General features: G+C 36.2%; 1 protein-coding gene across 1 annotated transcript in view; it reads right to left on the bottom strand.

Moving 5' to 3' along the window:
- Positions 1-27621, bottom strand: part of LOC128791410 (adhesion G protein-coupled receptor A3-like) — a 255560-nt gene that overhangs the window by 33481 nt on the left and 194458 nt on the right. The window contains exons 13-16 of the mRNA XM_053949060.1: positions 13621-13828; positions 12487-12695; positions 4005-4132; positions 2980-3103 (exon numbers count right to left, since the gene is read on the bottom strand). Coding sequence (XP_053805035.1) covers positions 2980-3103; positions 4005-4132; positions 12487-12695; positions 13621-13828 — 669 coding nt within the window. The remainder of the gene's footprint in view (positions 1-2979; positions 3104-4004; positions 4133-12486; positions 12696-13620; positions 13829-27621) is intronic.

Here is a 27621-nt window from a genome sequence, read left to right as displayed (position 1 = left end):
AGAAGCCACGAAACAGAAATCTTTGACAGTACAGAATTGATGGCTGCCATACATGGGGAGTAATCCAGCAACAGTTGTGTCTCCTTCTCTCTCAATCTTTACATGAAAAGAGTGAGCTTCCTTCTGCCTTCTGAAGCAAACTAACCTGAGGCCCCAGGTGGGAGATGGAAGGGCTCACTGGCTGGCTCAAGCACCTTTCCAGTAGTGTACTGCCTCTGATTTATCCCTGCTGCTCCTAAGACAACCTCTGACTTGCATGAAAGATTTTGCCAGTAAACTCGGGAGTCTGGATTCTACAACAGCCAACATTCAGGGATACCCAGAATGAGATTCAAGGGTAATCTAAAGATTCTGTAGATTCATTCACTCAGGAAATGTGCGGAGATGCAATCAACTCTTCCAGACCAGCACTCTAGCATCAGGTTTTTTGTAAATCATAAAGACTGCAGAGCACATATGCAAGTGAAAGGTCTATACAAAATCCTCTCTGAAATAGATATGCAGATTTAAAAGGGAATTTTAGATTTTTAGATTCCACATAAAAATAAATGTCTGACCATTTCTGAAAAGACTTTTTTTTTGTGCAACTGTTTTGCCTTGAAGGGGATTTGAAGGTTCTTCCAGCTATCACAGAAAATAGGCCCATTTCCATAGCATTAATTCCTGATGTTTAAAACTAACCTCTAACTATTCATTTAGAGACAGAAGGTGATCCAAATGAAGCTAATTTAGAACCACCCTTTTTGGTTACATTTGAAAGATAAAACTTAACTTAGTCTATTATTTCACATTGATAAGTATGCTGCAGTGAATTTTTTGCGTAAGTTTTAGGGTTAATTCCAATAGGAAAGGTGGTGGTTGACTGGCTTTTATACAACATTTCCGTGATTAGGACAAAAAATACTTGCATTTGGAATCTTTCTCTGTGCACTTGGGAAATAAAAAGTGAAAATTGCGTTGCTGCAGGTTGAAGTTGTGCTTTGAATTTTAGCAGAATTAAGGATACCTCTGGAATGGCAACTGATGGTGTTACACCTGTGGTATAACTAATATGTTAGTGCTGCTTGAAGCAGTAACATTTTCACAAATATATTTTAAGCCCTGGTATCAGAGTTTTGGCATGTTGGATATTAAATCACAGAGTAATTGTCTCAGGGTTATCATAGGACACAGGCGCTAGGACTCAATTTTGAAAATCTTGCTGTCAGAAAGCAAGAAAGGATCTGTGGCTGGCTATGATGTTCTCAAAGTGAACAGTTTTTCAGCCTCTATTACCAGCTATTGGAGACTTGTCTTAGATTGCTTGGACTATTTCACCCATTAGCTCTCTCTAATTACATCAGACAATTTCTACCAGGAACTAGAGGACAGTCTTTGCCTTGTGTCACTTGTGTCTTTCCTATATTGTAACTACTGATGATATTGTCTGTTGATGTAGCATATTATCAGGTAAATAAATAGCTTAATGAAACTGGTTAACAGACATATAGGGATGGTTCAATTCAGTTTCACTAAGCATGCATATTTCTCAGCAGCTCAGGATCTGGCCCTGTCCCACAGCAAGAGACAGATGCCACTGATAATGCACTTTATTAAGATACCCCTGTAGTTTATGTACTACTTATAAAAGGCTATTAATAACACATTTATCTCAATCAATTTTTCATTATAGCTGTTAATACCACATTGCTACCATGCAAGCTGCAAAGTAAATAATCAGACAACAACTGAAACAACAGATGGTCATTTGTGACCATGTAATTAAGTGGCCATGGCTGCCCTACAAACTAATCTGCTACTATCACTTGCAAACTGCAGTCAAAGACAACGGTAAGTGATATTTCAATTTGCTAGAACTTACAAATTAGTTATGACACAATACACTAGATATTGTGCGATATTTCTCTCAATCTAGTGGGCAACTGTGTTATTTAAATGAGTATCATGTAATACACTTAGGTAGACTTCACATGTAGACCATCACAGTGCTTACAGACACACATGTGCTGTTTACTGATGATCATGAACAGGGATACACAAAAGGCTTCCAAAGCACCTCACTGAACACTGTAAGAGTGATAACTCTTACACTAATTATGCAAGCTTTGCAGTGACTCTGCTGTTGGCTCCTGACTCTTGCCATTTACACCCATTCAAGGCAACCAGAAGAACAGGATTTCATGACAGGCAAAAAATCCGGGAGAACATTGGCTAAACAAAGTGCTTTACTACAGGAAAATACCAACAACATTCATGAGACCTGGTGCACTTCTACAAAATCTGAGAGGAAGAAATATTCAAGGCAAATAAATCGCAACAAGCCCTCAGCAGACATTACAGAAGATGACTGAAATTACTCTCTTTACACATTGGACAGACTCAGCCTTTATATTCAGAGCAGCTGAATCCAGCCCTGTCTGCGCATCTCACCACACTATTGCCCCAAAAATGCGGAGGGCAAGAGATGTGAAACAGTCCAGCAGTGCAAACAAGGGTCCATAAAGCACAAGTATGCTGGTCTGCTGTGTCTCCTTAGGGATCATCCAGAGAAGCCAGGGCCATCCCCAGGCAAACAGTGTATGTGTTACAAAAGTGAAGCAGTAACTTTAGTCCCACACATTCAATCCAAAATACAGGAAGGACAGAAGTATTCTGGATTCATAGGTTTCAACTATCCTGTACAGCAGAGAAATATCAAGATTTTCAATGTTTTTCTAAAAAAAAGCCAAAACAACAAGAATGAGGCAATCTGAGCGTCAGAGAAGTTAATGCATTGATCACCCTCTTAGAGAAACTCACGTGACAACCAAACACTGAACATCCCAGTACTGGCCTTTAAAAGACATGCTTACAATAGTTTGTTTTGAAAAACTTAGGATACAAGAACAATATAAGAAAAGGAGAACTGCCGATATTATGTTAAAAACTCATTTGCAAGATTCAATTCTATTAGTAAGAATTACTAAGACAGATACTCACAGCTTGACATATAATTGGATATTTAATGCGATTGATTCCACCAGCAAAAACAGCGAATGTGAGAGCAGTATGGAAACAAAAGTTGAGAAGCATGTGCCATCCTTTTCTGCTTATTCGGATTGTGCTGTTGAAAAAAAAATCATATTTTAAAATTAAAACTCCCAACATATTTATTATGAAGATTACTATTTGGGAAAAACCCTTAATTTGATAGAATAAAATTCTCAGATTCTTGAATACCTCTGTAACAATCTACTCATAGGACAGAGTCTGACCTATTGCAATAAATGATAAAAAGGTAAAATAAATTGTAAAAATCATGAAAGTCTACTGATTTAAAGTTTCCTCCCCCAAATCAAGCATTTAAAGTAGAGTACTAAAAGCAAAAGGCTTATTGCATAGCTTCACATATGCAGAACTTTAACAAGATGTCTCTAAAGGATTAAATGGAAGGTGAAGATCAGAAGACGTTGCATTAACTTCACGTAATTAATATTTAGCAGCTTCTACAGCACAATACATTCCTACTTGTTTAAATTGCTAATGGTCTTTAACCAGAAGTTAAAATGGCATTTATATAAATTTTTCATATCAAAGAAAACACAAGTGTTCCAAACCCAAAATTTAGAAGACAAAGAAAGTTTCTTTAATCCAGTGATAGTTACCAGTCTTCCAAGCAAACTTGGTCTTAAAAGCCATTACAGCAAGTGTAGCTGACCAAAGGGCTGCTCAACTGGAATTTGCCAGAAAACAACTTAATAGTGTTCAGGTTTTATATTCAATTGTTGAGTTAGAAATCTTAGGAAAAGTGTGCAGAAAATTTAAATATATATGCCAGGAAAGCTTGGAAACAGCTTAAGAAAGGTTAACATAAACTTAGTTTTGATTTCTCTGGTGTAAATCACATTGCTACCATTATTATCCAACAGCAATTCAAGTAATTTTAATTTATCTTTACAGTAAGGCTTATAAAAATTCAAGAGTCATGCTGACCATTTAATATATGCTTAAAATGGAATTTTTACCTGTGATGGACAATGTAGGTGATAATAGAAGCAAACAGGCACAGCAACATAACTGCAGTACATGCATAAACCACAGGGTGCAGAAACTCCCCTGGGTACTGGGGGAAAGACAGCACTGTCTTAAAATCCTGTGGAGAGAGCAAAATGATTTAACATTGTCAGGCATGTGTGAAACTGAGGCTTCATTCCAATATGTCCTGTCATTTCTAGTTGCTCCCTCTCAAGGGCAGGAAAAAAAAAAAAGATGAACTTTTAATGCAGATACAGTTCATGAATTTGTAATAACAGACTGCTCCTTCCTCATCTGCATACAGTTTGCTAGACAGAAATTAACCTTTTTGTGCAAGCAGACATATCCTAATTAAAAAAAAGGTCTGAAAAAATACACAGAATATTACATTTTCCCAGCATTAGCAGTATCTGGTCCTTCTGATAACATGAACTTTATGAGCATATTTTACTAAGATATTAAGCACAAAATTTCAAATCACCATAAAGGTCTCTAAATGGCATATATATGGCTGCAGAAGAACCACTCAAAGTAAAAAAAAAACCAAAAAACTATAAGAATACACCCAAGTTATCGACTGACTCAAATATAATTACCAGTTGATACAACTCCTGTAACCCAGTGACCTTCACACTTAGCTGGAAGTACTCTACTCCCTGTTGCAATTCAAAAGTAACTTGGACAGCTATATTAACAGCTAAGTAAAGATCCATGTGTTCCTTTTGAACATGTTAGTGTTCAAAAGTGACACACTTCTTCATGAAAAACAATGAAAAACTATCAATATATTTGTAAAACTAACCTTATCAAATTCCCATTCTAAAATACACATTTAGGAGAGATAAATCTGGAGGTGTGATGGATGGAAAGCAAAAGGAGCCCATTAAATAAAACAGAATGTCTTCAGACAATCTGAATTAAATTCAGACTATCTGAATTAAAGCAAACATTACATTGCCTGAAATGCATTAAGCCACATTTGCTTGTGGCACTACATTTCTGCACACTGGTACTAACATTTATACACAAAACCTAGCACCTGAATGCAAACAGTGTCATCTACATGCTACTTCCCATGTGCAATGGCACTAACTCTGCACATGAAAATGAATATACATCCCAGCAGAAAAAGCTAAAATCTGAAATAGTACCGAATATGACAATGCAGCAAACTCTAACATTTAAAATATTGGGAAACATTTAAAATACGTTTTTCTTATTTGTCAGTTTTAGGTTCCCTTAGAAGAAGATTCAATACATTATTTTCCAGAGGTGAAATCTCCCCTTAGGAAACTGGGACTGTAATGCTAATACCTCTGTTTAATTGCATTTGCATGCAGAGAGCTGATTTCTAGCACCATTATTTATGAATATGAACTTGTCCACGTACAAGCAGATAATGTTCATGAGTATATGTAATTACTAAATGGTGAGAATTTAGTTTACCTTCTAAAATGATCCTCTCAAGTAACTGATGCCCTGGTAGTTATTACTTTCCTTCATTATTAGCTTTAAAGTTTCTAAGATTGATTGTACTGGTTTCTCCAGATGCATATGAATGTCAGTTCTGAACAGAGCAGCTCACGACATACATAAAAAGGACCATCAAAATGAAAAAATAACTTATGAACAAAATGCCAGCTATATGTTATCACATCTTATTTCTCTTCAGGTACTTCCTCAGCTTGCACATTAAACCTCAGTTAAACCTGCTCTCTTACTCCTGTCCTTCACACAAGTTTTCTCTCTGCCCTGCCCAGTTCACCAGCACCCAGGGTGAGGTGGAGTCACTTCTCATGGAGGAACTCAGCTTATGCTGTCTCATCTAGAGGTGTCAGTTCTTGCTACTCTTCCCTCAATCACATATGGAAAAGAAGAGGAAAAAACTCTGTCTTTTGATGTGCTAGTTTTTTAACATGACAGACCTAGGTTCTTAAAGCCTTCTTCCCATTCTTGTTTTCTTCCAGTGTGCATGAATAAACAATCAGGATATCATGACTTCATAACTTTCAAATAATTCTTTAAAAGTCTGTTGGTTCAGAACTGTCTCCGAATGTCCACTCAGACATCCTTTTTCACCCTGCTCATCTTTTTCTCCAATGTTTTTATTTGCATTATCTCCCCCTTAATTCTTTTATCGAGTAAGTCTCTTGAGGTAGATGAATGATTATTTCACAGGAATGTTCAATACAATTTTTGCTCATATTATGAGTAGTAATGCAAACAGCTGGACAATTTAAACAGAAATAATCTGCTGAAAATGATAAAACATTTACTTCCAGCTCTTACTGATGTAATTATATTTTCTTATACTATAGTACACTTTGGCATAAATTTAGGTACACAATTTCTCTGCATTCAGAAATGTGTTACTGTAACTATACAGTAGTAACAGCACAGTTATTTAAAGAATAAGTAAGTTGGCTATCGCTGTGAAAAGTTAAAGTTGTGAAAAAGGAAGCACAGTGAAGTTACACATTTGAAATGTGTAGCTACATATTTGAAAAAAATGAAAGCAATTTTGCTTGAGTACCATCACTGTGTACTAAAGAACTAGTTTTTAATAGTGTAAATGCAAGGTTCAACATCTCCCTGTGTTTGATCATCCATATAAAAGCAAATGCCAAGTGTCCTACAGGAACGCAATCATTTTGCCTGCAGAAGAATAAAGAACAATCAGCATCTTAAAGCTAATTCCATTTTTAAATATGAGTTTTATCTCTTATCTAATTTTCTACAGTAAATAAATGTTAAAATTTCAAGTAAGAAAATCATTAATGCCAAAGCAGAATATTCTTTTAAAAAGTTTTGTATATTGAAAACTGATTTCATTATAGATATAACAGATGTATCTTGTCTGCTCTCTGATGATAATTAAACCTTATTGATCCATCAACTTCCCTTGAGTAATCTTCTGGGGAAGACAACATGCAGAAAAGAAGCATTTTTTAAAATGCTGTATGCAAAGCAGCAAAAGTGTACATTACATTTTAAAACTTTAGGTTTGATTTTATTTCCTAGAGGGGATTCAAATCATGATGATATTGAAAAATCACAGGAATTATCCCAGGAAAATGAATACTTACAAGACTTAGACCATTACAAACTGGTGTCTACAGCTACGAGGCCTGTTAGTTGTTGTCTAATGAGAAACTGTCATTCATTCACCCTTTTAAGATGGTGTGAAACAAACCAAGACAGTGGTGAGCTCTTGGGACACATGACGTGAATCCCATATTGGGCCATATTACCAAGACTGCACACAGCAGAGGGAGGGAAATTATTTTGCCTTCTATTCACCACTTGTGAGCCCAAATCTCAACTATTGTGTCCAGTTTTGGGCACTTCAGTACAAGAATGACATTGCTGAATTGAAAGGAGCCCAGTAGAAGCCACCAAGACAATCAAATGTCCCAAGGCCTGGATTCCAGGCCTTTAATTTCCATCCATCTCCCGAGAGTTGGCTATTTTACTGAGCTTTACAATCGGAATCCATTTACCTGCTGGCTGAAGTTGCACCATGATGAAGGCAAGATCCATTAAGCCAACAGAAAGGAAAAACAAACAGAAAGAAAGAGCTTGAGCCAGAGATCTGATTTGTGATAAAATCACTGCCTTTTGGAGGAGACAAGCCTGGAATTTCGAGCCTAGTACCAAGCCAGTTTATGCTTTTTACAGAACAAATAATATATATCATTAAATGCAATTTAATAAAATGTTCATGGAAGGAAAAAGAAATAAAAAGCAGATCTTGCTCTTAAGAGTACTCTAATTCCAAGACTTTGTGCAAAAGAATGTCAGTCAGAAATATTCTTAAAAAAGCAGCCTTTTCTGGGGGCTGGGCTCAGTACTGTCCATATGGGCTGAGCATTCTCTGATGAGCATTACATGAGCAGAAAGCAGTACATGCCAGCTGAGGACTGAAGTGAGGAGCATGTGCCTCCTTGCAGCCTCTTCACACTGGGAAACATCTACACACGTGCAGAGTAATCTAATTCCGGCGAATTTTGCAGTTCCCACTGCAATAAATGTTAATTTTACACATAGCAGGTAAACTTTCTGGATCACTTTCATAGTCTTTGGTGCATAAACTCTGCTAAGGTCTATCCTGTAGGTGTTTAAGTTCGTGTTTAAACATGAAAAAAGATTTGAAATTTTCGTTCTTGAACCTCTTGTTATAGGCAGTCTCATTTTCAAAGTACAGAACAATGTTTCCACAGCCTGTGATGAGAAAACCCTGTGTTCTCTACGGGGAAAATGTCAAATACTGTAATTATGTCAACCTTCTAAATGACATCTCTGTAATACTTCCCCGACTCATGAATTAATTTCTCAAAAGGCTTAGACAGGCTGCTTAATTTGGAGAAGACCTGAAAGATGGAAGTTTAGAATTCGGTGTTCAGAACTGAACTTCATGAACAGGCTTAAGAAATTCTGCAATTGCCTCCAGTAACAATGAAAATGTTGAAAAAGTAGCTTTTTTTGAACGAGTTTGGAAAGACTTCAAAGATTGGGGGAAGGCATGCAAAGCAAGAGAAAAATGCCCTAACTCTTACTGTGACCCATTCCTAGTATCCTGCCTCTTCTCAGTTTCTCATTCACATCATTCTCTAAGGTTTGCTTCCACAACAGTTTCAAATATACTCTGTTTTTGTCAGCTCAGTCTCCTTAGCCCTAATTATCTCATATAAGCATCCACTGAATGTATGCTACTTCTACAAATAATTACTCCTTATGCACATAAAGCAAACCCAAAAGTCCAAGAAAACCCACACCTTTGTTGGCTGGAATAATATGACAAATTGTGACAAAACAGGAAAGGAGCTACTTATGATTTTATGTTGATTTAACCTACTTTAAGGATTACAATTAGAAGTGCTAAGAATATTTATTAATCCATTTTATGTTAATTGGGAAGTATCATACTAAGATTTAATAATTTTATTTGTGTTTATTTGGCAGATTTGAGGAAATGACTATTGACAAAGCAGTCTAAGGGGGAAAGGAAATGCTGTATACAATTACAGTAATATCAATCACTATTGAATTTCTATTGTGTTCTAACAAAAATGAAAGGAAGAACAGAGGACAATGTATGCCAAAACATATTTAGCAAATTTTGAAATTCATTGTTGCTATTGGATATTTTTGTCATCTCCTGAAGAGTTATTACTCAGATATAGAGGTCTCCAGATTGGTCATAACATACACACACGCTGTCCTGAAAAATTAAAATACTGATATACAACTCTGTTCACACAAGAGCATAAATACATAGTATTTAAGAAGCAAATACATATCATTAGCTATAATAAAGTTTCAAAGTATATAATTTCATGATTTTACTCTAAAATAGAAAATCATATGGCAGAGTTCAGGACCCTAGAAGGCTTTGGACACCTCCAAAAGAGGTGTAACATAACGAACTCTCTTCCTCCTATAGATAACAGAAGAAAATACAAAACAGAGGACTAGTCTAAGCACACAATACGTGAAGTAAAAGGCAGGAATATAATGTGGGAGTTAGTTCACATTATTTTACTCTCACCTCTAGGACATACTACTCAAAACCTGATCAGAAAAATATAATGCTCTGTTACGTCTGACTCTATTATTTTACTTCTATTTGCCAGCCCAACCCAGAGCAAAGTAAAAGTGCGAGGCCACGTGAGGGTAGGAGCATGTACCTTCTTCCCAAACCAACCTCCAAACTAAACTTTCTCTCTCACTGACATCACTTGAACAACTGTCACAGAAGAAATCAAAGGGCTCTACATGACTCCTCTCACTTGAAGTATGCTCATGCTTATTAATTATCAATCGTAGTTGATAAATCCTTGATTGCTGCCTTTCTAAAAAAAGGACCCTAGGAAACCTTTATTTTAACCCTTTTATGTTACACAGGCATAAACAACTTCTATGAAAGCACCTTAGGAAACTTTGTCTTACTATTTAAAAAGGTGACAAATCAGAATATGCACTGTACTAGCCATAAAATGAACAGCTGGACTGACTGAGGCTTCTGTTTCAACTTAATCTACAGCAGGATGTACACAATTCTGATGGTAATGTAAAGATTTAGTGCTGCTTTTTAGTTTACAGATATTACTTCGGTTTTCTGCAATTAACCCAAACCATAATAATCAATTATGAATTTTTGTTGTTTAACAGATGAGAGAATTACAGATTAATGACACGTATCATGATATTGTAGCTAATTTCATTAGCTACACTATCATGATAATTTCATATAATATCATATATCACATATCATATAATTTCATTAGCTACACACCATATGCCAGGTGTCTTGAATTTGCTGATGGTTTCTTAGTATTTTAAAATACATTAGGCATATAGATATAAATTAATAAGGTACACATAAGCACTTTATACTGTTCATTTTATAAATTAATAGCAATGCAGAACAATTAAGTATTTTTCATTTCTGGTACGAGAATTGAACTGCCCAGAAAAGCATAGTTTCTACAAAGAAAGTAATCCATGACTTTATGCCACAAAACAGTGATTAAGAAATAAGACCTGAATGAAAATGTTTGGACATAATGAAGCTACAAAAATTTTCAATTATCTGTTTAGAAAGGGAATGACTGGAAAGTGGATTTGTGTGTGTGTGCATATTTATATATGTATATTTTAAAATTACTTGTCATCCTTTTCCCTAAAAGTTACTGTGAAATATGAGCTAAGAAACATATCCCATTGTTTGCTACCATAGAAATTGCAAAGCAAGGGTGATTCTAAGATTCTACTTTCTTGTCTTACACAAAGATAAAATTGGAAGATGCACACATGAAACAAAGCACAGTCAAGTGCTCATAACCAAACAAACACAAGGCCTAAAGCAGAATTACATACCAGACACAAAAACTCCAGCAAAAAGTGCCTCGGTTGCCTTTACAGTTGGAGAAAAACCCATCTCCTACATCTTATAAGAGAAAATTGGGCTTTACAAACCAAAAATTAACTGCAGCCCTTGTGTCAGTATTCAACTTTTCAAACAGAAACAAACTATGGAATTGGTTGATTGCAAACAGGTAATTAAAATTTAGTAACTACTCAAAGTTTAAGAGCAACATGCTGAACTCAAGCAGTTGAAGAAGGAGGAAGCCATTTTGGGTGTGGCACCTGCAAAGTCAACAGGTGCTTTCTTTAATTAATTTAAAAAAACATCCTCAAAGCAAAATTATGATTCACATTCTGGGAAACAAGAGGCTGGGGGAAAAAGGAACTCACAGGAGCTGTAGAAAATAAGGTATATTTAATGTCATCAAATCTGAGGAACAGCTCTTAAATTCTGAACAATTCTATAATGGGTAAAAAAATGTTCAACTAAGTGTCAGGGAAATCAGTTCTTACAAAGTGGACGATAATATCTGCATTTAACTCGTGGGCACCAGAGCTTTGTGCTATGATTGGCTGCCATCTGCGCTCCATCTGACAGCAGCAGATTGGTATTCTCTGCACACGTCCTCGCAATTCCTGTCGCCTGTGTTTGCTGTCCCTTACACATACACACAATACATTATTTACTCAACTATAAACATTTCTGTAAAGTACACAAGCAGCATCTACAGTGCAATCCTGCATCAGCATTCAAGAGCATTCTAATATTAATAGTACACATGTCTAATCTTTTTACAACTGGTTTATAATAAATATTTTTAAGGGTGCAAACATTTTCTAAAGCTTAGAAACCTTTTAATTTCTTGTTCGCTTTCCTTTAGTCCCTGAATAATAACAGTTCATCATTGTATGCATATTTTTGCTTTCATGAAGGTAAATTTCTGTTAAGCAGGCTAGTTAAATAACTGCAATGGGAACTCTAAGTGTGACTGAGAACAGAGCAAAGCAGCTGATGTGTTAGCACTGCACAGGAATATTTTCCTTCACAAACAGCAATTTCGTAAGTAGGCTATCGGCATTGGTGCACAAACCAAAACTCCCACAGAATCAACAAGGACAGCTCTGTCCATACTTAAAAGAGCAGAAGATGTTATTCCTCTCCATTTATTAAATGATTCAACATTGCGGTACGCCTGCAACTAATTAGTATGATCAACACAGTGCAGGGCAGGAACAAAAGCAGACCAGCCTCTGAGATGTGCTGATGTAAAAGCACACAGGAGTATACATTTTTAAATCCTGTCATATAATTTATAACCATTATGTACTAATCATTCCTTGATGGAACTTTCATTTATAAGATTGAAGTTAATGTCATTTCTGATTAGGCCTGTCTCAGGATATTAGAACTGACCACTAGGTTTTTTCACTTACTAGCAGTTAAGTAACTTACTTCCTTTTAGACTGTTCTATGCTAAACATTATAAAAACCCAGAAGGTCAGTTACTGACAAGTCAGAATGAAACAGATGCATGCAAATAAAACATAAATTCGTGGCAAAAGAGAGAGAGAAATATAAGTATATTTGCTAAGTCATATACTTACCATTAGCACTGCAAAGTTACTGAAGTGTGTACTCTGAATGGTGGTAATATTGCCTGCAGAACTAATTATGTGGCACCCTTCTCCCCACCAGCCTCCATGTCCATCTAGAAGGTCAAAATCCCAGAAGGCTGCAATGGGGTCTATACCCCGTGCAAAGTGCCTCAATCCTATAGTAAGAGGGCTGGTGAGGTTTCCAAAACTGCACCCATCTGCAAAAGGAAAAAACTGAATCAGAGAGACGGAGTGGAAAACCCTTTAGTGATGAATGCTCTGTAAAGAGACCAGATACACCAAACTATAGGGAAAAAAGATAGTGGTTATAAAATCTTAATGGTCAAAATCAAAGGTAGTGCTCACATCAAGGAAGTTTGCAATGGTATAAATAAATCTGAGCATTTCAATCACATATTGTGTCAAAATGATCTAATCATTCCTCACAAAAGAGATCTTTTTTATTGTTTCAGATTCTTCATTTATGACCAGTATTACACTAGTGCCCATGTAACTGCAGAAACAGCTCAGTTTTATGGCATGATTATTAGCTGAGACAATTCTGCGCTTTGAAAGTAACATTCAAACATTTAAAAATGTTAAGAGAAATGAGAGCACTACTCAGTGTCGGACAAAATTAGTAAAATTGCATGGGTGAGAAATTAATCAAAACACTGACTCACTAGCACATACAATGCATGTCATTTAGATAAAAGTCTTTAACAACACCTGTTTTACATCCATCGCATCAGCAAGTATACTGCTGACTATTGATACGTGCAACAGGGCACTACTCCCACTCCAAAAGCCTTATTTTCACCAGTGCCTAGGACATTAACATTACAACTGTAAAGAGTAAAACAAGCTTCCTTCCAATAACTTTAAGAAGCAAGCATCTGTAATAACACAGTCAGCAAACAGTAGCCCAGAATTTGCATTCTAATCGTAGCACAAGGGCATTTCATTATTTGCAGGACAATCTGAATAAAATCGTGCAGATAGGAACAATTGCAAACATTGTACTAAAGGCAGAGACTGTTTCCAGCCTCCCAGCACACTGCATACTCTTCCCCTCTATTCTCTGCACAATCAAGTATACCGTAGCTTTTAGATGAAAGAAAATAATGCATAACAGCTTCTTACCTATTTTAGCAAAAACAGCTGGTGTGGCAACCGTCCTACGTTTCCCGTCATCTGCGAGATTTGACGAGTTTCCTGTGCTAGGAAAGAGTTTTCCATTCCGAAAGACAATAAACTGTAGCTTGCAAGTGGAGTTATCAACAGATTGCCAGGCTGAAGACTGAGAGAAGACAGACTGTGGCAAATGAACTGAAGCTACTGCTACAGCATTCTGTACAATGAGAAAAAAAAAGAAACATTTAAAATGCAAATCACAACAGGGTTGCTTTCATGATGTTTTAAACTCCTGTACAAGAAATGTATGCTGCCTTCCTTTTCCAACAGTCTGGAAGCAACCAAAGAAGCACGGGCTGTAACCATGGGAATAGGATTGGTACAGTGCATATTAAAAGGGAAAACGTTTTGATTGAATGTGAGAGTCTATATGGTCAAGCTCCCTGCTGCAGAGGTGAGAATGGTTCTTACCGTGCCTGCTAGAGGGTCCATCAACACTGCAGATCTGATTTAAAGAGACAACCTCTACCAGGTTTTCTCCTTCACTTAAAATAGAATCAGACAACTTACATTAAAACATTTCTCCGAAAGGGTACTTAAAGGGTATAAAAATAATTTTATTATTAAAATGAATTACATCTGCAGAGAACTGCAAGTGCAGTAAACATCACAGTTTAGGAATATGTTTTTGTTGCTTCATAGAAGGAAAATCAGTTAACTATGTTTTAGTCATGCAGGATTAAAAAATATTACAAACACTAATGTAAAAGAAGAAAACAAGACAACACTGGGAGAAAATGAATGAAGACTGTCAGATCACTATAATGGTTTTGAGTCGTGTGTTACATACCCTTTTACAAGCAGATAAATCCCTTACAGCAGAGCTATAAAATACACCAAACATTGTATTTTGAGGACTTCACTCATCAAGCATTTTTTTTCCTGCCAAAGTAGCAAACTAATTATTAAAGATTGAGATATTTACAAGGAATAACAAATGATGAGCAATGGAAAAATAAACAGGGAGTCTGTCCTGAGCCTTGATGTGAAAAGTGTATGTATTTAAAAACAAACAAACTACAAAATGTTCTAATTTGCATTTCCCCCAAGGGCAGAGTATGGCTCTGTGCACATAATTTACATAGATTACCACAGTTTGCTCATAGCACATGTGCACTACCTATTTCAGAAGTAAAACCATGATCTTCACAACAATATAAAGAAAAATGACATTTAATATACAACCATGTGCTAGGAGAAATACACATGTGAGAGATAAAAGGTGTAACAGAGATCAGCAAACTAAAATTACTATGAGAAGCATCTAGTGACCACAGAATAAATATGGAAGAAAGGCATGAGTAGTCTGTGATGTCATTTGAAAGCTTAAATAAAGAGATAAAGACTTCTGTACACCATTTTCCTTTTACCATGTATATTTAAGGAAGGTTTTCAGATTTTAACACTAAAAATGCAAAAACGTCCTTTTTAAAATAAGTATTCAATCTAGGCGATGCTGCTCATTAAAAGTACTCAGGAAAAAAAGAGCAAATAGCAACAGAACATTTCTACATTAGAATTTTAAATTATTATGAAGGCTTTAATTGGTATTAACTGAGCTAAACATCAAGCACTCAGCCTGGGATTGTTTCTACTGTCTAATTCACTAAAACTGTTATAATTGGCTTTATCTCATTCTTCTGAAAAAGACATATTTTATTCTATGAAACCCCAAGTATCTGCATATGCTGAACCTCTGATGATACCATTTTGGCCTTAAAATTGCTATCAAAAAGTATGCACAGAGATTTTTAAAAGTGCCATTTATTGTACCCCAGATCACTGTTGAGGACTTATGTGAAGACATACAGATGAGTTAGAGAGCTTACGGTGCTATTAACTTTATATTTATGCTGGATTTTTATTATTATCCTGTGCTGGAAAAAGCAACAATGATGACATATTAAATTACACTAATTACTCATTATACACAAAAAGAGAAAGATAGAAGCATATGAATAAGCTTATGATAATGAAACCGACAGCTAAAGGCACTGGGTTAAGCAACAATGTGCTATGACTTGACAAAAGCAGCCCTACACAAACCAGAGAAAACAACAGGTTTATAGCACTTTTGCTAAAAGGGCAAATCATTTAATTTATTGTGGTTCTCTAATTGCTTCTCCATTGGGACTTACTGATAGTAATGGGAAAAAGTAATGGTGTAGACAGAGCTTGCCTGTGGGACTGGGGAGGTGCGGAGCGGAACCAGCTCCCACCTGAAGCACAGGGAGCTGGGGCTGGTGGCAGTCCCTGGGCTGGGCAGGACCAGCTGCACCCAGCCCTTCCCTGCTAACCTGTGCCCGAGCAGGGTGGGCAGGACCAGCTGCACCCAGCCCTTCCCTGCTAACCTGTGCCCGAGCAGGGCTGGGCAGGACCAGCTGCACTCAGCCCTTCCCTGCCCACAGAGACCCTTCAGCGCACAGCAGGGAGGGAGGGACCTGCCCACGGTGCCCCAGCCTTACCCACAGATTGCAGCTTCACATCCCAGGGCCAAGGTGGAAGGCAGGGAAGAAAAGCTGTGCACAGCCCACAGTAGAATTAGTGTGGACTGCTTGCACTGCTCAGGCTGACTGAGCAAATCTCAAACATGCAGCAACATCAAATTATTTACTTGACAAAAAGACACATCTACAGAAAACGTTTTCCTGATCAGATTTCAGGAGAGCATTTTTCCCTTGTTGTCTGCTCAAAATGAATATGAATATCCATAACACAATCTATTTCATAAACTTCACTAAATTGCCTACAGTAACTTCCTGGAGTACAGTTTTATTGTGAATACTGCCCACTTATATTACCTGTTACTTCAATTTTTTTTTGAGTGCAGGTGGTCTGGTGGAGTGAAGGGCAAAGGGACAGGGTATTCCTTAACTGGACAAATGTACACATGAAGTCAAACTACTTGCTGCACATCAAATATTTACTTAGCAATTCCTCAAAATTAAACATCCAACTGTCTGCTACAGCGACATGCCTGCCAACAAGATCCTGTAGTAGGATATTAATGAAAAATGCACATAGTGAGAAGGCCCACACATTCACAGTGCTGTTTAAAAATATGAATAAATACATTATTTTCATCTGAGATGTGTGAGAATTTTCAATAGTATTACTTATTATTCACATGAGAGGGAGGATCTGAGCACTGAGGTAGTTCCTGTTATTGTGGTAGAGGATGGAGGGAACCCGACTGAAGGTTCAGTCTTGTATTCTGCTAATCTTGTGTGAAGTGAAGTGTAAGTCAGTTCCCCACTCTTGCCTCAGTTTCCCTCTCACTTAAGTGAGATTAAAATGATGGCATTTATTTTGCCCTGTAAGATGCTCCAGAGTTCAGAGATGAAATACAATATGGGAACACATTACTAAAACCAATGACAGCAACATCAAGTTTTGAGGGAATTACTGTGCTTCAGATACTTCAAAATTCATATAAATAATCTCATTTAATTTTTTTTTAATTTGGGCACCATATCACCATATCACATAGGAGCTAAAGTATCTGAGCATGCTAGTGGCAAAAAAGCTGCCTGCAACACTAAGAAGAGAGAAAGAGCAATACAGACCCACCACAGGAGCTGCAGCTTTACAATGACAGCACTGGCATCTCATATTTTCCTGGAAAAGCTTACAGGTTGTGTCAGCATTCCACCAGTCAGGATTTAGACATTCTATGAGTGTTTTCAAAACAGAATGTCAATAATCCCATCATGACTCCCATTTCAGTTTTAGTCCTATTAACTGGATTGTACTGGCATTGATTAGAAAAAGGGAATCCTGAACACAGTGCAGATTCTTCTAAGGAGCATTTTTCTTCTGGAAAATGCTTGTATTTTAAAATGAAAGCTATTCATAGACATCCACCCATTTGCACACAAATATAATAGAAATTATGCAATTTTCAAACACTCTAAAGTGTCTTCCACGTCATCTGCCCAGATATCTGAAAATCTGCTCTGTGACCTGAAGCCAGGGAAAGAGGGCTTATCAGCTCTAAACCAGCTCTTAGGATTTTCTGGGAGGCCTCCTAGAATTTCTTCAAACCTGGTCAACTTTCCAAAAAGCAGAATGTAAGGTTGTTTTAAACACTCTGAAGCATAATTTGGACAGTTCAGTTTTATAAGTACTTTTGAAGTTTTGTTTTTTCCCATTTTAGACCTATTTTTGCGTGTGTCTGTAATTTTTCAAAAGATCTGAGGCACCACAACAGAACCAATAAATCCAACTGTATTCTAAAAGTTTTAAATTTGAGTTAAAAATCTCATTCTAAAGCGGAAATGGTCCTCAGGATATTGAGAGCTATGGACGCTTGGCATTCTTGCAACTTGTGCATGTGTGGCCCTTATTAAAAATGTTTTAAGGGAAAAAGGAAAGATTTAAAGTGAAGTTTTTCCCTAGGCAGTTTTATTCTGGTAGCAGTCCATTCCCTATAACGAATGCTAGCATTTACAAGGAGTTTTTAAGTGTTTAGGAAAGACAGCCTCTTGCCTTAGGTGACTTTGTTATATGCTGGCCCTTCTACTCTCATAATTCCTTTAAGAGACCTGCTCCCATTTACTCTTGAAGCTTTGCTTTCCCATTACAGTGTTTAACTTGCCATAATACTGAGAGACCATACTCATTATCAAGAAACCTACTTGGTAATCACTGTGGAATGACAAAAATCAAACTATTTTCAGTAACTCTTCCTTGTGCATGTCTCGGTACTAGATTGACTTTTGAGTTCAGGCACAATGTTTCTGTTTAAGATAAAATATATTTCATAGGAAACCATCCAATTCTTAGTCCTCACAACAGTAATAAGATATATTTTTCCAGTCAGCAATTTCCTTAACTTAAAAACCAGCACCTTAACAACAGGTCAGAGGAATCTGGAAGGGGGAAAAAAAAAAGAGTAAATGAATTCACCTAAAACCTGGAGGAGAACTGGAAAAGCAGCTTCACTGTTTCCAGATTTCAAAGAATCTGCCAAAGTAGTGTAGAGATTCAGATGCAAGACACCATATATTAAATTATTAAAGATATAAGGGTGCAGCCAAAATAGGCACAAGCTATATAAAGTTACAGTAAAAAAAGTAGAAACTAAGCTCTACAAGTAATAGCTGTATTATTAAATATGTACTGAGTTAACAGTGAGGTCACCATAATAAAATCAAGCAAATAAATTATTTATACATATATAATAGATTTTATTTAGTCCTTCATATAAGACAGCAGATCCTTAGAAGCAATGGAAGATTTTAGTTTGTGGTTTATGTTAAAGATTCAGTTGTTAACAAATAGAGGCACAATTGTGCTTTTCAGCCGTCTCTCCTGGTAGGTATTTAAACAACACTCCTTAGGAATTATCTCAGCATAAAATATATGAGATAAAGACAGGCATTTGGCCCAGTTCTATGAAACTTTAGGTAGTCTGTGCAAGAGTTCTGATCTCTTTTTCTAGCATGACAAGTATCAAGAAAAAGCCCCAAAAAATTTAGACCGGGTGGGAAAATACCAAATAAGAGGTTTGTAAAAATAATGAAAACAATGCCAGTTTGAAAATGCTTATACAAGACAAGCAACTTGCCAGGTGCTAAAAGAAACAGGTTTTTATTTTTTAATGGGATAATACCAAACAAGGAAAGTAGGAGCTCCCTAGCCATGTTAACTTACCTCCATAATCTTGCTACTAATTTGTCTTAGTTTAACTGTGCTGTCTGGAGTGATGTTTAAACACAAGTATGGAAAGGCTCAGGGATGACTAGCAGGTGAAAAGCAAAGTTTATATAGATTCCCAGGATGAAATGAAGCAGTACTTCCAAAAATGCAACATAAAATCACCTGGCTGCTGAGACAAAACTGCTAAGCATGTTGGGATTATTATGTGATAAAGTCATTATGTAGTAATTCTGCAGTGCTCTTCCATCTCAATTCTGGAAAACTAAGCATGGAGTCCAAGACATCTTTGTTCTAGCCAGGCATAAAAGGTGGTTTGATGCACAGTGAAATTGTGGCATCAGTAATAAATATATGCAAATTGCATCAAAAGATTTTAAAAAAATCTTAATTTTTAAAGTTCTCCCTAATTAATAATCAAAAGTTTTCTAGAAAATATGTTTCTATAAAAACAGATTTAACAAACAGCACTGAAATTTTAGAAAAGCTGATAATGTAAAATAATCTGGAAATCTGATTGTCAGGAGCCCTTTTCCAATAAAAGTTAAAACCAAAACTCTCCAAATTAGGATTTTATATTTCATATTTGAACATCTTGCAAACTTTCTAAGAAAATGAAAATATGTGCAAATCTACAAGCAACAACTGACCTGTTAATAAGCTATTGTGAAGGAAAAAGTGACCAAAAAAAAAAAAGATATTAAAGAAAAAGAACATGAAGGGAAACAGAATAGGTTTACCAAAGATAAATAATGCCAGACCCAAATGATAATTGTCCTCAATAAGTATTTTTCCAGACAGGGCAATACAATTCACCTGATTTCTTTTGAGACATTAAGAACTAGCAGCAATTAGTTTCAGGCGAATACGGAACAAGCTCCAATTGATAATACAGTCATTTGCTTTGAAAGGAGAAGACAGGCTGGAGCGAATATATCCAAAGTTTGTATGAAAATCAGCTTAAAGACTTCCAGTTTTTGTTTGATGACCTTGAAACAAAGAGCAATGTCATCTAAGACAATGTTCTGAATCATGTTTTACATATTTATAATGAGATTGTCTATTATAAGCTGGTGAAACAAGCCACTTTGGAAAGCAAAAGATAAGGACAAGGATGTGAAAGCACTGGTTGATCACAGAATGACTCAGAGCCTCTATGATTTAACAATTAAAAAAAAAAAGACTACAAATACAATCCAGAACATACAATATGACTCATTTCCATGTAAATATTCTGATTTTAAAGGCCTAATCAGAAATATAATACACAATTTTGATCAACTAGGCTGAGGAAAAGTCAGTCCAGAATAGAAAGGATGTAGAGGATTGTTATAAGGGTCACCCTTAGAATGAATAATTTCTTTCACAAGTGGAAAATAAAGGAGCTTAGCTTTGTTAGCCTGGCAAAATGAAAGCCATGTAAGCAAATGGCCAGCATGGGCACAAGGACAAATAGGACATTAGCCAAGAGCAAAAATGCAGACTTAAAACATTCAAATATTTCCTAGCCTTTATAACAGAGAGGGTGGGATATTTTTCAGGCATTATGGACACAAAAAGTTGTCTCCTCTTGAGAGAGTATTTGAAATCTCTATGACAGAATTGCAAAATGAAGTTAGAAAGGCTTGATTTATTTCTTTGTTTTACAAGAGGTGTTTAAAATTTCTTCTAAGAACTCATGAATTTCCTGATTAAAGGAATTTTTGAACTTTCTACTTACATCCCCAATGTACAGCTAATAGAGCTCATAAAAATCTCACTAAGAAGAAATAGAATTTAAAAAACCTATACAGACATGGCAGGGAAAAGTGTGATAAAAAATAAGTGTGAAAATTATATAATTTTTTTTGAGAAACAAGTTTTTTGAAAACATTCTGGACACATGTAAGAGCTGCAGGCAACAAACTTTTGCAGGCAGCTCTAAATGACTGCTTCAATTCAGGGTCCATAACTGACTTGCCATGTTGCAAAAAGTTATGCCACAGAATGCATAAAATTCACCTTCCTGGGAATTTAAGAGTTCTTAAGGGTGGCCTCTGAGTTTTCAACTAGAATTTATTGGGGTTTTGGGGAAGATCACTGAAGTCCTAAAGAATTTCAGACTTCAACACTCACACTATGAGCTGTGGACCTACAGAGACTCACTGCAGCTGCATTTTTGAAAAGGATGGCTTCTGGCAGTGCACTCTACAGGAAAACTCATCCTCTCAGGAGTTTGGTTCACTGGGGCTTTCAGGGGTGCATTAGCTCCTAGAAATGCTGCATTTTTCTCTAAACAGCCTGTGATGAAGGAGTATTTTTCCTTTTTATTTAGAAGCTCAATTGATCTTCAGACATTAAATGTATTATTTTTTTCTGAAAAGATCATAAGAATATTCAGGTTTGTTACATTGATACTGTGGTTTTAGTTGTTCCAGGTGCACTCAGAGGATGGGATGGACTTCTGCTAGAATTTTAAAATATAAGGACAATAAAAAAATTTCATGAGCTCTCTATGTGGAACTTCGAGCTACATAATTGCAAAGCTTAGGAGGGACATCATAATTACACAGAATACCTAACTTAACCAAAATATCTTCTACAGCTCATTGACCACCAAATTCAATTACACATAAATATTACCAGTTTAGAAAAAGGAATCATGCGAATTCTGACTAATCTGGCATACATAAGTTTTTTTCCTATGGTAACTTTTAATTTATTTTTTTAACTAGGTGAATTGTGTTAATGTAGACCTCACAACAGTATTTTCTGCATAGCTTAGTAATTATCATTTATAACAAAATATTATGAAAATGAACAAAGAGAATATTTCCCAACAGCCAGAAAAAAAGTGTTACCAAAGTTATTTCTGAAGTTGGAGAAGCATAATTTAATCAAAAGGAGATGGGATACTTGGTGGCTTCTATGCATGAGAAAATTTACTTGGTACTAAACAAAATTCATCTGCATTTTAGTAGAGTGCAATACATACCATTGCAGATATTACAATTTTTCTAAAGACTTAGATAATTTGTATAGATACATTTATGAGTAGAGAGTGATGCAGCCATTAGGTAATACAATAATTCAAAACTGAATTCAATGAGTGAATATTGCAATTATTTAATAATATGATAGGACATGATGATAGGACTTCTGATTTCACTGATGTGATATTCACACTTTCACTTAAGTTAGATAAATAGTAGTTCATCTAGTAATATAAGTGGGAATGTAGTGAAAAAGCTTAGTTCAGAATTTTTAAATAAACTATTTTGATATAATTTTCCTGAGGCAAAGTGAGCTTCTACATTGCCTATGATGTACAGAAGTCCAAGTGCTTTTCTGATGCTGCCTTTTCATAAAGATGACTGCAATGACATGCTGACATTGCTGCTTGATGACTACTGAAATATTGTCCCTCTCTGATACTGGAGGAAAGCTGAAACTGCTGAAAATAATTTTAGCATTTTGGATCTTTTAGGAAGTGAATTTAAAATTTCATCACCATAAAATGATTCAACATTCTGATTTTGAATCATTTGGGCATTATCATCAAGAATGATCTCTTTTGCCTATAGTCATTAAACGATTCAGACCCAACATTACTCTTGCAAGCAAGGCACACATTTCTAGAAGCAGATGCAAGATCACTACATTCCTTTGCTTTGTTATATAGAGACAGTTAAGTATGTGAAAAAGAAAAGCAGAAGATGCCTTTGCCTTAGTTCCTTTTCATGCACTGTCACACGTCCCTTCCCTCAGTTCTAGGATACAAGTTCACTATCTTCACAATAATCAAGAAATTACGCCTCCTCAGGAGGAGAAAATATGATCTCTTCCCTCCTGTTCCAAAACTAATTTTTCAATTTTGAAAAATGGATATAGTTTTATTTCCAATTTGCCAAAATAATAATTTTCTTTCTGAGTTTCAGCCACGTAGTCAATTTATCAGTACAGTCAGAAAGCACATTTCATAAAAAGAAACGTAAAAAAAGGAAGTGAAGTGAGTACAGTTACATCAGCAAGAGAGAGGTTCTGTGTCACAGAGGCATTTGCATTTGGATGGAAGTTCTCAAGGGCCTTGAGCTGCATGGAGCTAAAGCACACGTGTATAAGTGAAGGCAAGAGACATTTTCAGAGAATTCTTGTAACTGAAATGTTGAGTACAAAGGAGAAGACACAGTCCACTACTGCCAGTGCCTGAAGTCATCAGTAGCTGCTGCTCCCCAAAGCTCCCATGCAGAATCCCATACCCAGCTCTGTAAGTCTCACACACATCTTCAGCATTCTGATGCACCCAGTGTGGACACAAAATACAAGATATTGAGCTCAGTATGACAGTGAAATGTTAGTCAAAATTTCACCTCTGAATTTCAGTTCTGGCCAAATACCATGCATGCTGATACAGCCACAGGCACATTGTGTCTGTAGCTCATGTGAAAATCTGTGGTGTCGTCCTTTAGTTCAGCCAGAAAACATTCAGAGCCAGTTTTACCTCCAGCTGAATCACGTGTACTCTCTGTTCTCATCACAGACCACTAGATTATCTGGACACACTTCTGTTCTAATAAGAGCTTGGGGACTATCTACCTTGAATAGTTCTGCTGTGTTCTTCTAAGAGTTTTGTCACAGAATTACGGGAAAATCAAAAATATTTGCTAGCATTATCCACAGTAAAATCCAAATCCAGCCACAATGGAAGTGAAGTCTGAGTGAACCTTCCATCAGACCAGATCCCCACCAACCTACTGATCACTTTATGCAGTCCTGTTAGTTTAAGAAGGTTGGAAGAAACTTACCTCTTATTTATTAATCTTTTACAGATGTTAAGAAAGCACCTAGGCATCTGTGAATTTTTTTTGTTTGTTACCACATAAAAAAAATCACCTGACATAATCTATGTAATTTTAGTTCTAAAAGCTGACTGAATTAAAATCTTAATCGTCTAGTCAAACCAAGTTTTGTAGCTCAGCTGCTTGTGAAATAGTGATGATGTTCCCCTGATTAAGACTTTAAAAATATTGCACACATTATCAGTACTTGTCATCTCTCATCACTTGAAAACTCCTAGTTTAAATTGGGTGAGAATGGTGTAATATTGCTGGGGCAGTGTGCACTCTATCACTCTCAGTCAAGTGAGTCCCTTGGATTTCAGACACCAAAGGTCACTTGATACTTCTTATACAGTGACTGAATCCAGGTGAGGATTCAGGAGCCCAGGAGGAGAATCTCCTGATTCCCATTCAGTGACTGTTGAGAATGAGAATTCCTAATATAATGCAAGAGATTTGTGATATAAGAGATTCCTTTAAATACTCAGACAGGTGCTAAAATTACATGGGATGAGACCTATATAGTAATAACTAAGAACTCAGCTCAGTCTTCCCTCCCCATTTCTTAGATCAAACAAAAGGGAAAAAGAACTATCTGAATTCTTCCAAATATAAAACTGCTTCCAGTTTTCAGTGTACTACAAGACTAAACAGGAAAACAGACTTTTTGTCTTGCTCATGGCTTTTGAATTAATAGAAGTTTTCAAGTATTAGTGCCGCAGGGCCTGCATACGGAAAAAGTAACAGCAACATGTTCATTAAAAATAGTGGTGTATATTCCATGAAGTGTTCACTTTTAAAGACTTGTAAATTAATTATATAACTACAAAAATTTCAATTTAATCAGTAGAAAAATTAATTGGTTTACATTGTTATATTGCAAGTATTCACAATGGTTTGAATATTCTTGGTCTTTCTCTCTTGCTCTACTGATTTTCTAATCTTTTTCCATAAAGGTCAATTCTTCTGGCATCAGTATATTTAATGTGATCAAAAGTTTTTACCAGGGGCTTTTATTTTAAAGGACTTTATTTTACCAGTCAGGCACATCAACACTGTGTATAGTTCAGAGATTCTCAAGGACTTCCACTGACACATTTGATGGATTTTTTTTTTTTTAAAATGTGTTATCATTCTTGCTGAATCACTTCCAGTCTCCTATTAAACTGATATGCCTTTATTTTGGACAGTAGCAATGTTCATTTTCTAACATAAAAACTTAATATGTTCACCATTTCACTACCTTCTCCTTCTGGACTTCCCAGTTTTACTTTCTGCATTAAATCAGATGGGAGTACTTTGGTGAATCCTACACATGCACTTCTGGACTTTTACTACTGCTATACCAGATGCAGACTTGAGTACCTGAGAGTATGAATTAATTATTTAGAGCAAGGATCTGAAAGAAATGTGCTCAAGTAGGAAAAGGGGGATAAAAAGAAATTGATACAGAAAAAGGTGAGTCTCTCATGCCAAGTGAAGGGCCAACATCATGTACAAAATTAATAACGAACATCATTAGCTGAAAGTGTATTTTTTAAAAACTGGCAGAGTCCCAAATTGTCTATCTCAGCAATGAGAAATACTTTTATCATCAGGAATTCTGAGTCCTGGAAGATCTAGATATCCACAGTGAAATGGAAGCACTGCTGCCAAGGGCACAGACTACTTAAATTTGTATTCTCATTCTTCTCTATTATGTAACATAAAGAAAAAGTGTAGTAATTATGAGGGTCTACAAAAGAGTAATTTGCAAACTAACAAATGGATTTTGGTCCTGTTTCCCCAGCTACACCTAGAGTTATGGACTTTTGTTTCTTTCACATAGGACACATTACCTGAAAAGCAAAGGTCTTCTCTTAAGCACAGCATTAAGTGAGTATCTCAGCTTTAACAAAATGAAATAACTTCAGTTAAGGTCCTATTTTCTTCCACAAATAAACACAAAAATAAAAATTGATTGGCTATTTTGTGCTCTTCTGCCATCCTAAATTTTTATAATCCAGCATTTCTTCAATAGACGCACAATAAAAATGCAGTGACAAACAGTCATAAGGAAACAAAATCATATTCACTTGTCATAGATATCTTAATGTCTGTCTCTTAATTTTTTCACCTTGTTGGGGCTCTTTGAGGGCCACACCAAAAGCATATTCTCCATACAGTTTTGATATCCTCTAGCTTTTTAGATACACTTTTTAAATGCCTTTGTTGAAAAGCAATAAGCCAGAAATTAGGCAATATATATATTGGAACAAAGCATTTTCTTAGTCTGTAACACTGACATGGAGAACTCAAGGTACTCGTATTTGCTAAGCCATGGTCTATTCAGCAACATCGTGTTAGCATTACTCACCAAGTGGAATTAAAAACTGCACTACAGTTACCATGACAACCAGCTGTCTCCCACATACAGCATCAGTTTGAATTTGTGCAGACCATTTCTAACAATGATTTAAGTCAACAAATTCAGCATTACCCTAAGGTAAAAATCTGGTTTAAGAACAAATAAATATTTTTGGTCTCATAATATTACTTAGCTCACTACATTATTTCCAAGTAGGACTTGGGAGATTTTCAGAGAGCTGCAGTGACTTTTCTTAGAAATTAAAGGTGAATCGTAATCCCCTGCTCAATACAAAGTTGAGGACCATTAAAATTCCTAATACCCTGAACATGCAGGATGCATATGGAGAAGAGACACTGTAACATTCATAGGAGAGCTTGTGAAGAAAATGCATTTGAATATTTATTTAATCATTTTCTAAAATTTACATTTGAATGATGCTGCTGATTACCTTGGGTAGTACCACTAACATCATCAGTGTACGCTCGTTATACAGATTCTTACTAGAAAAGGAAGCTTAACCCATGTTCATCAAAAGTATCAAGCAGCAATTCTCCACTGGGAAAATAACCTGAAACTTGGAATATAATTTCTAAGGAATTATAAAATAAATGCCTTTTCTAGTAAACTACTGGATTTGCGTGTTTTGGTTGGTATATCGGTTTTGCTTTTATTTTCAATAATCAATTTACATGGAAAGAGAAGCCTCAGTTGCTTTTGAAATAGCCAAGCAGATACATCATATTTACAACTTCATACAGTTGCATGTCTGGTGATCAGCATGAAGGAGCCACCTGGCTACTTCAGATCCTTTTGATTGCCAAGCATTCTTGCAGTAAATGGTCAGATTTGACTGTGGTTGTTCAGCCTGGAGAAAAGGAGTCTCTGGGGAGACCTTACTGCTTTCTACAGGTACCTGAAAGGCGCTTGGGTGTAGAAGGCTGATCTCTACTCCCAAGCAATAAGTTACAGGATAAGGTAAAATTACACCAGCCAGGGGAGGTTTAAATTGGATATCAGAAAAAATGTCTTCACAAAAAGGGTTGTCAAGCACTGGAACAGGCTGCCCAGGGAAGTGGTTGAGTCACCATCCCTGGAGGTGTTTAAAAAACATGTTAGGTGTGGCAA

Source organism: Vidua chalybeata, chromosome 8, assembly GCF_026979565.1.
Source record: "Vidua chalybeata isolate OUT-0048 chromosome 8, bVidCha1 merged haplotype, whole genome shotgun sequence".
Classification (NCBI taxonomy): Eukaryota; Metazoa; Chordata; class Aves; order Passeriformes; family Viduidae; genus Vidua; species Vidua chalybeata.
The sequence above is the reverse complement of the archived record's forward strand: the minus strand, read 5'-3'. Positions and strand labels throughout refer to the sequence as shown.